A 16,101-nucleotide genomic window follows, 5' to 3' on the forward strand; every position below is an offset into this window, starting at 1 on the left:
TGAATAGCTCGGTAGTTACTGACACAGTAGTAACTCATTCGTAACCCAGAACCAACTCGGCAATGGTTCGCTAACCCAGTAACTTAGTAGTAGGCCGGTCATAGCTCTCGAACTCAGTACTAACCCGGTCAAAATTCACCAACTAGTACTAACTCAGTAGTAAGTCACTAGTAACGCAATCATAATTCTCTAACTCAGTACCAACTCAGATATAATTTACTAACTCAGAATTCAGTACTAACTCAGTCATAACTCACTGATGCATTAGTAACTCGGTAGTACTAACTCTGCAGTTACTCAGAACTAACTCAGTAGTTACTCAACAACTCAGTACTAACTCGTAACTAGTTATAATTTACTAACTCAGTGATAACTCTCTAACCCAGTACTTACTCAGTCATAACTAACTCAATTTCTCCATAATTCAGTACTAACCTCAGTCATTATCCACTCTTATAACTCTAGCTCAGTACAAGCTCAGAACTAGCTCAGTTATTATTCACTTACTCAGACCTAGCTCAGCACTAACCCTGTCAACCTCTGTCAGGGCAGCTTCAAGGACCGTGGAATCACATCACAGAGGACTTAACATGGACTTTACAGACACTCTGGTGAGGAAGGCGAGGCAGCGTCTTTACCACCTCAGGCAGCTGAGGAAACTCAGGGTCTCGGTGAGGATCCTCAAGTCCTTCTACTGTGGAGCAGTGGAGAGCATCCTGACAGGAAACATCACTGCCTGCTTTGTACTGTACTGCTCAGGACTGTACTGCTCAGGACAGGTGGGCCCTGCAGAGGGTGCTGCCTTCAGCTGAACGTACCACTGGAACTACCTTCCCTCCCATGCGGGACTTATACACCAGGAGGTGTAGTAGCAGAACTGCAACATCATGTAGGATCCTCAGCACCACAGCAACAGACTGTTCCAGCTGCTGCTTCAAGAGCCTCCACAGTCAAACAGCGAGAACAGAGACTGAGACGGAGTTTCTTCCTGCAAGTCATAATGTACTGTCAATGCTGACCTCACCAGGGGTCCTCACTGAGCCACACCCCACTGCCTTACTGTACTGTATGTAGCATACTGCACTGCATACTGTATCACTGTTCGGGGTTACTGCATACTGAGCTGTATTGCTGTTCTGTTCAGTGTTACTGTACTGCTGTCGTACTGTTGTATACTGTACTCTATATCTAAACACACACGACCTCACTTTATTCACATTACACTTTACTGCACATATCTGTATATATACATAATAGTATATTCCTCTTAATTATATTTTGTATTCCTGTTCATTATATTACCCTTTTACTCAGATTTTATTTGATTACTTACTGCATGTTTTAGGAATCAGTTAGTTTGTAATTAGTTAGCTACTATGTTTGTACTTATTGGACATAATCTCCAGGTGTGTTGCAGTGACATTTCACTGCGTATATGTATGCTTGTATATATAAATGTATGTGATTCATAAACATCTTGAATCTCAGCACTAACTTATATGGAATACGTAACTCAGTGACTCAGCAATAACTCAGTAAATCAGGACTAACTCAGTCATAACTCACTGACTCAGCAGCAACTCAGTAGTACCTCAATAGTAACTCTGCTGTACCACAACAACTCAGTACTAACTTCATACTTACTAAGTAACTCAGTAGTTACTCAATAACTCGGTACTAACTCAGTACTTATGACTGAGTTAGTACCATTCACGCAGTATTAAGTCAGTAGCACAGTACTAACTCAATTATAATTTATTAACTCACTACTAACTCAGAACTAACTCAGTCATAATTCACTAACTCAAAAGTATCTCAATAGTAACTCAATACTGTACTAACTCGGAACTAACTCAACAGTTCCTCAATAACTCAAGTAGTGACTCTGAACTAACTCGGTCATAATTCACTAACTCAGTACTGAGTCAGTCATCGCTCAGTGACCGCCCCCCACCCAACGGAGCCTCCAACGCCGCCGCTCGTCCAGCGTCGTCACGTTTCATCACTTTTCGTCTTTATTGAATCTGTGTCGTTTTAAACATATTTACACGTTGTTTTTAAAGTTTTGTTCAGTAAAAATACAAATACAGAACAGCACAGATGTCACCGAGGCTGCACCGCATGAGGGGGGAGGAGGGAGGGAAGCAGTGGAATGCTGTGAGGAGGAGAGGAGAGAGGGAGGAGCAGCGGAGGGGGCTGACAGGAAGTGGGCGCTGGGACACAGGAAGTAGGAAGGAGGTTCTGTTCCTGGGGAGGGGGGGGGGGGGGGGGTTGAGCCACCGGCTCCATCCAAAACTTTATTGTTCCGAGTTCATTTTAGAAAATAGCCGAGTGGCGCCGGCCGGACCCTCAGAGCGACGTCCGGCTCCGGGTCAAAGTTCACAGGATGAGGGGACAGGAAACAGGAAGTGGACCTTTTTTTTTTTTAGGGAGGGGGTCGGAGGTGGGGGGGGGGGCTCCCAAAATTCCATCACCAGCTGATAAAAAAAACCAAAAACAAAACAACAAAACTGTTCGTTCCGTCTGGAAAAAACAACATTCCCACCAGTCCACCTGTCTGTCCACCCGTCTGTCCACCTGTCTGTCTGTCGTCTGTCCGTCTGTCCATCCACCTGTCCGTCCATCCGACTGTCTGTTCGTCCACCTGTGTGTCTGTTCGTCTGTCCACCTGTCTGTCCGTCCGTCTGTTCATCCACCTGTCTGTCCACCTGTGTGTCTGTCCGTCTGTCCACCCGTCTCGCGCTCCAACCATACCTCTCCGCCCTGTCTCACCTCCACAGTGGGTCTTGCGTCTGAACAAAGTTTGGTCAAATTTGCGACGAGAGTAGAAAAGAAACAACAAGAAAAGGAAAATGGAAAAAGGAAAAAGGAAGCAGAAGCAGAAGCAGAAGCAGAAGCAGAACGACGTCGTCTCAGATCGGAGCTTCAGCTCCTTCAGGAACAAGAGTTGAACTCAGTCATTGAGAGGAGAGAGGGAGAGACAGAGGGATGGAGCTGTCGTCCTCTTTACAGTTTGAACTCCCTCCCTCCCTCCCGCCGTCTCCCTGCGCTGAGGGAGCTGTCGTACAGTCCGTTCCCCGGCGAGGAGCAGGGAGGTGCGGTGGCGCCCCCCGGTGGCCGCGGGCGGAGCCTACCGCTGGGCGGGCTGGCTGCCCGGCAGCGTGACGTTGCCCAGGTGGAGCACGGGCAGCGGGTGGGCTTCGGTGTTGAACACCCAACTCTCCAGAGGCATCAGGTCGTCACTGGAGAACAGCAGGTACAGGTACCTAGGGGGAGGGGTCACTGTTACCATGGTAACACTTTGGGAATGAGATCCATCAAGAGATTTATCAATCAATAAATCAAGAGATACTAATAATAGATAAATAATATAAATAGAAAAAAGCAAACGGCAACATACAATAAACCTCATGATAAACAACAAACATACATTGAAAAAAATCACAAAGTAAATATACTGCAAAACTGAAAATATACTAGAAGATTGAAAAAACACGTTTTGTTGAAAAGCTTCAATGATCATTTTTATTTTTTACTTCACTTTTTTTATTCTATTCCATTTATTATTTTTATTCTCCTTTTTCATGCTAAGGAATTGCAGTGCAACGCACCAAAATCACCAGAACACACTCCTTGTGTATGTAAAGACAATATGACATAATGCAGGATGGAATCAACTGCTTTTTGATTCTCATAAAACTGAGTTGTTGTTGTTGTTGTTGTTGTTGTTGTTGTTGTTGCTGCTGCTGCTGCAGCAATCCCCAAGGCCGCCAGCAGGGGGAGACAGAGCAGTGTTGGCTTTGAGTCGCCAGTAAAAGGCTTGTGAGTAAACCTCAAGTAAAGCGTCTTACTTGAGCGTCTCCGCGAGGAAGAAGCTCTGCTGCACGTCGTCGTAGGTGGGGTTGGAGGAGTAGACGTCCTTCACCCCGGAGAACCCTCCGCTCACCCTGCAGTATTTATCTATGGCCTGTAGGGGGCGACAGAGAGTTATTCCCTGATGTCTTGTGAGAAGTTCAGAGAATTGATCAAAGAAATGTGTGAAACAACATGTTGTTATTCTGCGTTGGAAAAGCGATGAGGTTGCAACAAGGAGGAAGGGGTCCAAAGCTTTTCCAGCTACATCTTAGACTGAAAAACATCAAAACATATCATTTGAACTGACACCAATATATTATAAAATTCAAAGTCTATTTTTGGCGCGAAAGTCACTAGAATAATATCATCAAAGACTCTAAAACAACAAAAATATGAAGGAAACAATGAAGTGAAATATGAAAATCGTTGTGGCATTTCTGAGAGTAATTGCAATTGCACGGCCTCTATTTTTCCCACAACTCGCTGGATCTTGAACGCATCACTCAGTCACCCATTTCAGTGAACTCGACTCGACGTGCTCACAAGTTTTTGTGGGTAACTTTTTTTCGTATTTACATAAATCTGGCAAAGTAATGAGGATTTAAAATATCAATCTAACACATCCACAGACATCTGCCAGGTAAGTAAGAAATAAACAGATATGTAAACACATAGTTGATAACGTTGTAACACTACAAAACGAGTCCACGCCGCACACTGGACACGGGCCAGTGGACATTCTCAATCAGAATCTGTACATTTATAGTAAATAATATGATGTCATGAAGCATCTTAATGTAAATATAATTTATAGTAATTATGATGTCATAAAGCATATTAATGTAAATATAATTTATAGTAATTATGATGTCATAAAGCATCTTAATGTAAATATAATTTATAGTAATTATGACGTCATAAAGCATCTTACTGTAAACATAATTTATAGTAAATAATATGACATCATAAAGCGTCTGACTGTAAATATCACTGATAGTAAATAATATGACGTCATAAATGTACTGTAAATCTCATCTCCTTCATTTTGTTTATGAAAAGTGACGTGTCATCAAGCAGGACCAGCTGAATATTTTGGGTCAAAGTTGTTTGGTTTTTCATTCATTTCTGCTCCGCATGCGGATCCATTGGGATGAAACTTCAACCAGGAGAACCGTGTCACATCCCCGTTAAAAAGACACCTTGACTGTGTTCTCAGCTTGTATCAGAATTGTGTTGCAGATACTTTTAGCTGGGTTGGACATATTTTGTTATGAAATACACTGGACCACGCGCGTCGGTGATATTGATCAAATTTGTCTTTTTTTCCCCCCCTCATTTCTGCTCCGTGCGGATCAACCAGGAGGTGTTTGTGACCGGTTCAAACGACACCTCAACCCTGTCCGTAGCTTCTGCCGTTCTTCTGTTTCAAACAGTTTTAGATTTCAAAATTCTGAGAATTAACCCTAACCCTAACCCTAACCCTGAAAGAGGATTAGGAACAATATCAATAAAAATACCTTTATTTGTAAACAGAGATTTAAAAAATAAATAATAATAATAATAAATAATAAATAATAATTCAAAAAAATGTGATAAATAAAAAAACATTTGGAAACCTTTTTCAGGCTTAAGCTCATTAAGGAAAAGTGAAATAGTTTTTGTTGTCATGAAGCAGGTTGGAGTGAGGAGGAGCGTAGAGCTGCGGTAACAGGCTTATGGCAGCGTACGCTAGAGCTCTAATTCCTTGCTGTGCCACAGATTAGAGGAGGAGACGCCAGCAGCTCATAACGCTCCCAAAATACAAGCATATCAGCACCAAAACCAGGAGTTTACACACAAGAGTCTGAGAGGACGTGACATCACACGCATGTACGGTGTGGTCACGTGCAGCAGCATCTGTCCAGTCAACACCATCCAGAACCTGGAAACACGGAGGCATCTCAGGGGAAACAGCTGATCCATGAAACACCATAATAATCAATACGTCAAACTTTGTCATCAACAAATACTTTGACGTGTGACTGTGTCCTGAGGTGTATTACCTGGGACACGCCCCCTTTTCAACAGTGACATCAGATGTATTTACTCAATACCTATGACGGTGAGGTCCAGGTTAAACCAGGATCTAATGAAGATGACGCTTTGAAGCCCTGATCGCATCCAAACCAAGGCATCCAACTTAAAAAGAGAACTTAAAGAGAACTAAAGACAACTTAAAGAGACTTCAAGAGATTTAAAGAGAGAACTTAAAGAGACTTCAAGAGATTTAAAGAGAGAACTTAAAGAGAACTTAAAGAGATTTAAAGCGGACGTAAAGAGAACTAAAAGAGAACTTAAAGAGAACTAAAGACAACTTAAAGAGATTTAAAGAGAGAACTTAAAGAGAGAACTTAAAGAGAACTTAAAGAGAACTGAAAGAGAACTGAAAGAGAACTAAAGACAACTTAAAGAGATTTAAAGAGAGAACTTAAAGAGAACTTAAAGAGAACTGAAAGAGAACTGAAAGAGATTTAAAGAGGACGTAAAGAGAACTTAAAGAGAACTTAGAGACTTAAAGAGATTTAAAAAGAACTTAAAGAGACTTAAAGAGAACTTAAATAGATTTAAAGAGGACTTAAAGAGAACTTAGAGACTTAAAGAGAACTTAAAGCTCAAACCGTGTACTTTGGGGTACTACAGGGGGTACTCAGAAAAAAAAAGGGTTCAAAAATATTGGTTATATATAATGTTAAAAAATACACATACGATGCACATACTGTACATATTTGTAACTTTTTTTTCCAAGGCCAATGAAGGGGTTCTCAGCCTAGAGCTCTGAGAGGAGGTCCTCTACTACAAATAAAAAACACCTTTCATAAGAGAACCACTGATCTAGAGGCACCTGTTGAAAACCACTGTGGTGTAGCCTACCTGCACTGTGTGTGCGTGTGTGTGTGCGCGTGTGTGTGTGTGTGTGTGTGTGCGCGTCCGTGTGTGTGTGCGTGTGTGTGTGCTCTGTGTGTGTGTGTGTGTGTGTGTGTGTGCGTGTGTGCGTGTGTGTGTGTGTGTGTGTGCGTGTGTGTGTGTGTGTGTGTGTGTGTGTGTGCGCGTCCGTGTGTGTGTGTGTGTGCGTGCTCTGTGTGTGTGTGTGTGTGTGTGCGCGTGTGTGTGTGTGTGTGTGTGTGTGCGTGTGTGTGTGTGTGTGTGTGTGTGCGTCCGTGTGTGTGTGTGTGTGTGTGCTCTGTGTGTGTGTGTGCGCGTGTGTGTCTGTGTGCACCCGTGTGTGTGCGTGTGCATGCGTGTATGTATGCCTGTGCCTGTGCATGACGTGTGTGTGTGTCTGTGTGTGTGTGCATGATGTGTGTGTGTGTGTGTGTGTGTGTGTGTGTGCATGATGTGTGTGTGCGTGTGTGTGTGTGTGTGTGCATGATGTGTGTGTGTGTGTGTGTGTGTGTGTGTGTGCATGATGTGTGTGTGCGTGTGTGTGTGTGCATGATGTGTGTGTGCATGATGTGTGTGTGTGTATGTGTGCATGATGTGTGTGTGTGTGTGTGTGTGTGCATGATGTGTGTGTGTGCATGATGTGTGTGTGTGTGTGTGTGTGTGTGTGTGTGTGTGTGTGTGCATGATGTGTGTGTGCGTGTGTGTGTGTGTGCATGATGTGTGTGTGTGTGTGTGTGTGTGTGTGTGTGTGTGTGTGTGTGTGTGTGCATGATGTGTGTGTGTGTGTGTGTGTGTGTGTGCATGATGTGTGTGTGCGTGTGTGTGTGTGTGTGTGTGTGTGTGCATACCTGTGCGGCCTCCCAGCCCCACTGCCGGTACTTGGGGTCGTGGGTGAAGCGCCACATGTACCAGTACGTCTCGATGACCTCGGGACGCAGGATGTAGTACTTCTCATTCTGACGCACCGCGATGGCCTCCAGACCACTGTCAAACTTAAAGGCTTCTGGACCCAGCTTCAGCACTGGAGGGAGGAGGGGGGAGGATGGAGAGAGAGGGGAGAGGGGGAGAGGGAGGGAAGGGATGAAGAGAGCGAGGGAGAGAGGATGAGAGAGAGGCAGGGGTGGGAGGTAGAGAGGGAGAGGGGGAGAAAATGAGAAAGAGAAGGTGGGAGGGAGGGAGGGAGAAAGATGGGAGAGGGAGGGAATGAGAGGGGGAGGAAGTTGATTTATTAGGTTTGTTGTAACTTTGAGGTTTCACTTATTTTTCTGTTAATTACTTGACATATTATTATAATTATTATTATTATTATTATTATTATTATTATATTTTTTTATTCTGTTGGATGAAGTGAAACGTCTCCTCCAGGAGGAATCAAGTCTCTCTCTCATTGGATGAGAACAAATTAGATGTAGTTTGTTTTCCTCTCCAGTAACAACCTCGTTGGTCACACACACACACACACACACACACACACACACACACACACACACACACACACACACACACACACACACACACACACACACACACACACACTACTGTAGCAATTTGCAATACTGCCATTCTGTAGTTACATTAAATAGGATTACAATATTAATTATATATAATGTTTATATTTATTGTTTTATTGTTTATAATGTGTGTGTGTACCCGTGCGGTCGTAGGACTCGTGGCAGGTGTGTGCTATCTCCGCCCCCAGCTGCAGGTAGTGTCCGGCCTTGTCGTCGGGCGAGCCGTCGGCGCCGAGGGCGAACATGCCGCCGGCGAAGCAGGTCAGGTGACCCATCTTCCTCTCAAGATGGCCGTTCTTCCACTCCCCGATGAAGGTCAGACCACCGTTGGACTTACGGATCAGGTGGCGCTCGATGGCCTGTAGGGGGCAGTGTGGGCTGATGTTTAGTTTGATAATAGAGACAAGATCATATTTAAATAATAACATATATGCATACAGTGATGACCATAAGTAACTCAAGCAATAAAAAATACTTTTTTTCCTTTAAAAAGTAAATGTTGTAAATAAAAAGTGGTAAGTGTAACATAGTGTAACAAAGTTAATGTAACGCAATGTAACATAACGTTACATAGTAAATGTAAAGCAGTGTAACACAGTACATGTAAATAAGTGTAAAAATAGTAAATGTAAAGTAGCCTAACATAGTAAATATAAAGTAATGTAACAAAGTAAATGTAACATAATGGAACATAGTACATGCAAAGCAGTGTAACATGGTAAATGTGGCATCATGTAACATGGTAAATGTAAAGCAGTGTAACATAGACATGTAAAGAAGTGTAACATAGTAAATGTAACATAATGTAACATAGTAAATGTAAATAAGTGAAACATAGTACATGTAAAGCAGTGTAACATAGTAATGTAAATAGTGTAACACAGTAAATGTGGCATAATGTAACATAGTAAATGTAAAGCAGTGTAACCTAGTAATGTAAAGAAGTGTAACGCAGTAAACGTAACATAATGTCACATAGTAAATGTAAATAAGTGAAACATAGTAAATGTAAAGCAGTGTAACATAGTAGATGTAAATAACTGTAACACAGTAAATGTAACAGAATGTAACACAGTAAATGTAAATAAGTTTAACACAGTAAATGTAACATAATGTAACAGTAAATTTAAAGTAGTGTAACATAATGTAACATAGTAAATGTAAAGCGGTGTAACATCATAAAAGTTAAGCAGTGTAACATAGTAAATGTAACCTAAGGTACCATAGTAGATTTAAAGTAGTGTAACATTAAATGTAAAGTAGTGTAACATAGTAAATGTAAAGCAGTGTAACATAGTAAATGTAACATAATGTAACAGTAAATTTAAAGTAGTGTCACATAGTAAATGTAACATAATGTAACATAGTAAATGTAAAGTAGTGTAACATAGTAAATGTAACATAATGTAACAGTAAATTTAAAGTAGTGTAACATAGTAAATGCAACATCGTGTAACATAGTAAATTTAAAGTAGTGTAACATTAAATATAATTCCATGTAACATAGTAAGTGTAAAGTAGTGTAACTAAGTACAAAGTACTGCACCTCTATAGCGTCGTCGTAGGTCTTTCGAGCCTCTGTGTCCGTCTTGTCCGACATGAGCCACGCCTTCAGCAGGTACTCATAGAAACTGTCTCCCAGCCCGCCCACGGAGGTGTGGTCTGGGTGGAGGGATGGAGACAGAAGAAACAAAGTGACTCAAGGCATTACTGGAAAGCACCTTATCACTTGTTTTGGTTAAAGGGAGACGTCTCATCTGACATGCACGCAAATATTTTCGCAGCCAATTTGGGATTTGAACCAGGAACCTTCCCATGACAACGTGTTCAATCTCGAAAGTCTAAAGTCAACGATTTAAAGCTGCAGCAGAAGAAAACCTGAAATGTCAAAAATGACACTCGTCAGAGAGAATTCGCTTTCTGCCCAGGTTCTATCCCAGCTTCATGGTCAGAATTACAGAGAGAGAGAGAGATGAAGCTGTAATGAATTATTCAGCTTTGTTCAGGCGAGCGAGAGTCAGGTAAAGGGAGAGAGAGAGAGAGAGAGAGAGAGAGAGAGAGAGAGAGAGAGAGAGAGAGAGACCTTGGTGAGTGCAGTGTATTAATATGGCCGCCACACTAATGCAGCTAAGGGCGTGAGCAAAACAGTGCAGAAAGACCTTCCATTGATCCTTTCTAATCCAATGGCCTGAATGTTTGTTTTCTGGGCTCTATCCAAATATCTTGATCCAAAAAGAGAGAGAGGGGAGTGAAAAAATGTGTGAAGACCAGCAACATATTTCACATCTATACGACTTTGAGACGACACCTATTCACATATTTTATTTCAAATGCACTTAATGTCTAGGTTTATGTATATTTCCAAATTTTTATTTTCCCCCCAATTTTTCAGTGATTTATTTTTTAATCATTTTTTGGGCAGTTTTTTTTTTGTTTGTTTTTTTCATCGCAGAGAGCATTGGAGATACAGGAAATGTGGGTTTCAGGTGTCGTGTTGTTCCAGTTTGATGTAACATCCATGTACATTTGGAGCAGAAATGAGTGAAAAGCTGTTGCAAATTTACGGGAACAACATTGAACAACGTTGGCGCGACTTGATTGGTTGAGTAGCGGGGCACTTTGTGACATCATCATCTGACGTTATAAGTCCCGTTCTCTGGGTGCTCGTTCGCATTGGGAGAGTTGCGCTGTGCAGACCTGCTTGCTCTGGGTAGTATTTCACTTATTTACAGACGACAGACCGAGGAGGCTGCCCACTGCTACTAGCTACAGCAGAGGATGAGTCAAATGCAGAGGCTCCCTTTTAACCCCCAGAGGGATTAATAAAGTATACAAAGCTGTTTCCCGTACATTTATATTTGGCGGCCTGCCATGACATCAACACTGATCGCCACGCATTGATTTTCTATCTTTTTTACGATTTAAAATAGGTAAAATCTTATTCCATTGTAGAGTTGCACGCAGCGCATGAGCCCCTCCTTGACCTCTCTGTCTGTCTGTTTGTCTGTCTGTCTCTCTCCCTCTCGGAGCGCGGACGCAATCACGGGAGTTGCAGGTGGTAAAAGCGACTTCCACGGGGAAGTGGATCTATTTTATCCATTTTGTGTGTTTTGCTCTGTAGATGGTTGTTATTTTATTTGATGGTTTGTGGCTCAGTTTAGTCATTTATCGTCAGCTTTAGTTTTGCGCGGGGTTTGTTTGGCGGATGGCCCCTTTTCTCTCTCTCTTTCTCTCTCTCTCTAAACTGTACAAAGGAGGAACTCTGGGCTACAAAGGGAGCCGTCCTGATAGTGAACAGCGATCTCAAACCAGGTGTAGACATCAACAGATCGCTGCGTACCTAGTTATCTCTGAAGAGCGATGTCTATGCTCTGTACTGACCTGTGATTTTCCTGTGGTTTGTCTCTAATTTTGTTGGTTTTTGGTTCCCTTGTAATCAAGTTCCTGTGACATGACTTACTGAAAATAAAGGAACCTTAAAAGTCAAAGTAAAACTCTCCCTCTCTCTCCCTCTCAGTAAAACTCTCTCTCTCTCTCCCTCTCTCTCTCAAATTTATAACGGACCCTGAATAGCCCCTCCTCTCGATGCACAAATAAAACATGCTCATTCCGTGCAGGGTTGGGTACCAAAACCCGGTACCGCTATGGCGACGGTTCCTATACGATCAGTATCTACCAGAACCAATCGCAACGCAGATTTTGGTGCCTCATTTCGGTGCCATACCCGAGCTGCCGCTTGATATATCCGCCCTCTGGTGTTAGAAAGCACCACACACGCCTTCACTGACATTATCGATTGGCGTGCGCCGATTGAAATCCTGTGTGTTCTATGATGCGGCGCCGCTTCCCTCTCCCCTGCGACTCGAGCCAATCAGCAACGGTGCTAGTCAATGTCACATTCCGGTCGCTTGGCTGATCAGATAAACCAGGCTACAGAAAAAGTCCAGTTCATACAAACCGTTACACGTGAAAAGTAATTAAGGCCAAAACATTTCCATAAAACATTTCTAAAATAGCCCAAATAATAATAATGCTAATAATAATAATAATAATAATAATAATAATAATAATAATAACAAGCCCTGGATCTACTATCTATCATTCCAATCATGCATTAAAGTCCTTGAAAATAATATATCCTTGATCAAAGACGCAAGTACGTTTTGAGTCATCTGTGTGTCCTCTGAGGGAGCGTCTCCCTCTCCATGCGTAATGGAGACTGTAGCGGTCGCGTGTCCCGTTTGCTCTAAATAAAGCAAATAAAAATACTGTTTTTATTTAAGATGCATATCATTTTACTCAATTTCCATATTGAACGATGCAAAAAAGCACCGCGGGCAATGGGGACCAATGGCCAGCGCTCAGTGCAAGAATACACAGGTGATTGACGTCTTCCCGGTGGTTGTACTCCATTGGACGCCCTTTTCCGGTCACAACAGCTCTTGCTGCTGTGTTTGCACATTGCTGTATTTTGCCCGGCAGCCATACAAGTCTTTCGTTGTTAGCCATATTTTCAAGTTTTTGGCTTTTTGTGTGGTTGTAATCTTTGGGTCGTACATGACTGATGTCTTGGTTAGGTGGTTGGAAAGTGCAGCTTGGTTTCCACCTCCTGCTGTGTGCAGCGGGTGCGCAGTCTTTCTTCTCTGGGTTGCCAGGTCTGCCTGTGGCGGCCCCTCTCCATGGCGAGGCTGTGCTCGCTGCGTCCGGGCATGGTCAAGGATTTCCTTTGTTTTGGATCGGTCACGGCGGTCAGGTAATCTGCGTATTCTCTGTTTTGCGCTAAATAGCATTACAGGCTCTATGTTATGGCTCTGTTTTTTTGGTTGATCCTTTCCAATGTGGTAAATAGTTTTCCTTTTCTTATAATTTGAGTCTAATGAGGTTTCTGTCCGGGGGCTCTGCTTGTGTTTATGAACAGAGTCCAAAAAGCCGCTGGCTGAGGGGGCTCCTCTCCACGCTCAGTCTGGAGGTGAGGGCTTTGTTGTGGCGCATGTCAGGGTCACTTTCCCTGAGGTGGATTAGCAGGAGTCAGCATGCAGTCTCAATATTGTGTTTGTCTCACTTTGTAAAATCTTGGTCGGTGAGTGGACCCCAGGCGTCGCAACAAAAGGGAAATAGGTTATTTTTAAGCCAGATTTGAATCGGGACGTCCACCTTGATGTTCCTTTTGATGGCGTAAAAAGCCCTTGTTGTCTTGTCTCTCAGGCCCTTCCAAGCTTCATGGAAGTGACCTGTGGTGCCGAGGTAGGTCTCCTATTTTGTAGGTCCTGGAGCAATGGTATCTCAAAAGAATTTGAGAAAGATTGAGATTTTGGAGGCTGGGTCTGTTTTGGAATATCATTTTTGTCATGGTCAAATTCACTGCAAAGGCCCAGGTCTGGGAGAATTTGGTGCAGAACATCCAAGTGGTGTTGTAGCCCTTCTTTGGTTGGAGACAGGGGCGCTTGGACACAGATCCCACGGTGGTTATTGGGGTCACATTTGTCTCCACCTTTTTCCACAATTCTCTTACTCCTTGGTTCACTCACTCACTCACTCACTCCAAATACTTGGGAAGATCCCGGAGCTCAGGACGGTGTTGAAGAGTTTTAGTACAGCCAGTTGGAATTTGAGGTCTGTGAATTTTAAGATTTAATTTCGGATGCCGTCAGCACCACAGGCCTTCTTGGTTTTCAGTGATTTGATTTTGTCCTGAAGTTCTTTTAGTGTGATTGGGGAGTCTAGAGGGTTCTGATTGTCTTTTATGGTTGACTCTAAAATTTGTTTATCTTGGATGTTTTTTTGCTGTTTATTCTGCTCTGTTGGACTAAAGAGATTGGAGAAGTGGTTTACCCATACAACTCCATTTTGGATGGCTAGGTCCTCTTGTTGTTTGTTTAGAGTGTTCCAATTTTCCCAGAAGTGTTTTTTGTGGGTTTTGTGTTTTTTATGGATTCCTCAGTAGCTGCTTTCTAACATGTTGCTCTCTTGTTTTCCTTACTGTATTTTTGTACTGTTTCAGTGTTTCACCACAGTGAAGACCTATGTTCTGCTTGTCTGGCTCTCTGGGGTTTTGGTTTGATAGGTTCCTTAAATGCTTTCTGAGATTTTAAAATTCATTGTCAAACCATTTGTCATTGCTGTTAGTTTTTCGTGTTTGTTTTTTTCCATATATAAGGGCTACAGGAACAAAAATCGAAATCAGAATAAATTCGAACATTTAAAAAAAATATATATTAGAATGCTGAAATTGCCATTTAATTGCATTTTTTTTATTAATCAATAATTGATTATAAATTGATAAATTGATTATTATAAATGTTTTGGCTATCATTGGCGAATCAATTCACATGTGATGAGCAATAAAGTTCAAAATAGTCTTCTGCATCCAGTTTGCTGCATAATGAATGCGCATTAGCAGCAGGAAACTGAGTAAATTAACTACATCTAGAGTTTTTATTTGCTTTGTTTGGAGAAAAGCTGCTGTGATCGGAGGTGTGGAACCCTTTGTAAGGCCACCCCCCCGTTCTTAATTTGAGCATTAAAATTTTGAATATTAAAAATAATAAAGCATACAAATTCAAATGGGATAATAGAGGAATGGCTGCAGCCCTATAATATATATATACTTATATATCCATCAATCTATCCAACAATTTTCCTGCTTTTTCATGCACTCATGACTCACCATGTTAAATTCCCAGATCTCATCCTAATTATAATATTTGTCAGTGGATTCAATGTTAATATTTACAAGTCAGAGCGGGACTGACAACGATCATAAATATATCAACCAGGAGAATTCTTCCTGCGGTAGTTCTAGTCACGCTGGATGTTCTTTTGATGGAACTCGTGGTGGACTAATGAGATTCAATGGCATTTGCTCTCTGACTGATGATAAATTCTCCTTCCGCCTGTTTTAATAAAGCACAGGGAGCCGAGTCGCCATTTGCAAGCCTCAGGCGGTCACCACAAGAAAAGCAGAAAGACAGAAAGCCCACGGCTTTGTCCATGCAAAGAGTTGACAAGTCTTCTGCTAAAACTATTTAAGTGGTGAGTGGGTTTGGAAATGTTTAACACGATACCAGGACATATGGCACCGTCCTCGTGATGGTGGTGTTGGAAAAAAACTCTAATATCACAATATCTTTGGGATGAATACCTGGATAACGATAGTCGGACGATATTTTGTCAATGGCTATTGGTGCTTTCATAAGATATTTACAAATAGAAATATCTGAGAACTAGTGTTCGACTGATAAGGCTTTTTCAGAGCAGATACTGATACTGATATTTGTTTGACTGAGGCTGCTGATACAGATGTTTTGTGCAGATATTCGATATCGTGAAATTCAAAATACTTTACGCCAAAAACAATTTGAATAAAGTGTAATAATAATTAAAAGAGACGGTGGTTGGGAACCTCAACCTGGAGACCTTCAATGTAAAAAAAAACATTGCTTGTCAGACGTTAGTAAAAAGCAACCATATCATTTAAATCAAGAGCAAAAAAACATCAACCGGTGATTATTTCAAACCACTTCACAAAAAAGAAGCCTAAAGTCACCTAAGCGGACCCCCCCTCTGCCCCTCTTCCCTGCCCGCTCTGACTCTGCACGTGGGCGGGGTTTGCGTGGAGAGGGAGGGAGGGAGGCCGGCACGGCTCTATGGAAGATACGGGTCACGCATTTACACGCAACGTCAAACTATATCCATAGAAACTACACCGTCTCATCCTGTAACTTGTTTGAAAATATATCGATATACCGCGAAAACACCAAGACCCGGTGAGAAGCTGGTGAAGCTCCTCTGGGTCATTGTAGTGCAGACATGG

The 16,101-nt window shown here is 42.2% G+C and overlaps 1 protein-coding gene across 1 annotated transcript in view; it reads right to left on the reverse strand.

The window, feature by feature from the left end:
• Window positions 1-1,997: 1,997 nt before the first annotated feature.
• man1a2 (mannosidase, alpha, class 1A, member 2) overlaps window positions 1,998-16,101 on the reverse strand; it is a 143,196-nt gene continuing 129,092 nt past the window's right edge. Inside the window, exons 10-14 of the mRNA XM_080019638.1 lie at window positions 9,835-9,950; window positions 8,428-8,647; window positions 7,626-7,798; window positions 3,852-3,967; window positions 1,998-3,266 (exon numbers count right to left, since the gene is read on the reverse strand). Coding sequence (XP_079875764.1) covers window positions 3,131-3,266; window positions 3,852-3,967; window positions 7,626-7,798; window positions 8,428-8,647; window positions 9,835-9,950 — 761 coding nt within the window. The 3' untranslated portion in view covers window positions 1,998-3,130. The remainder of the gene's footprint in view (window positions 3,267-3,851; window positions 3,968-7,625; window positions 7,799-8,427; window positions 8,648-9,834; window positions 9,951-16,101) is intronic.

This window comes from Zeus faber, assembly GCF_960531495.2.
Source record: "Zeus faber genome assembly, chromosome: 18".
Classification (NCBI taxonomy): domain Eukaryota; kingdom Metazoa; phylum Chordata; class Actinopteri; order Zeiformes; family Zeidae; genus Zeus; species Zeus faber.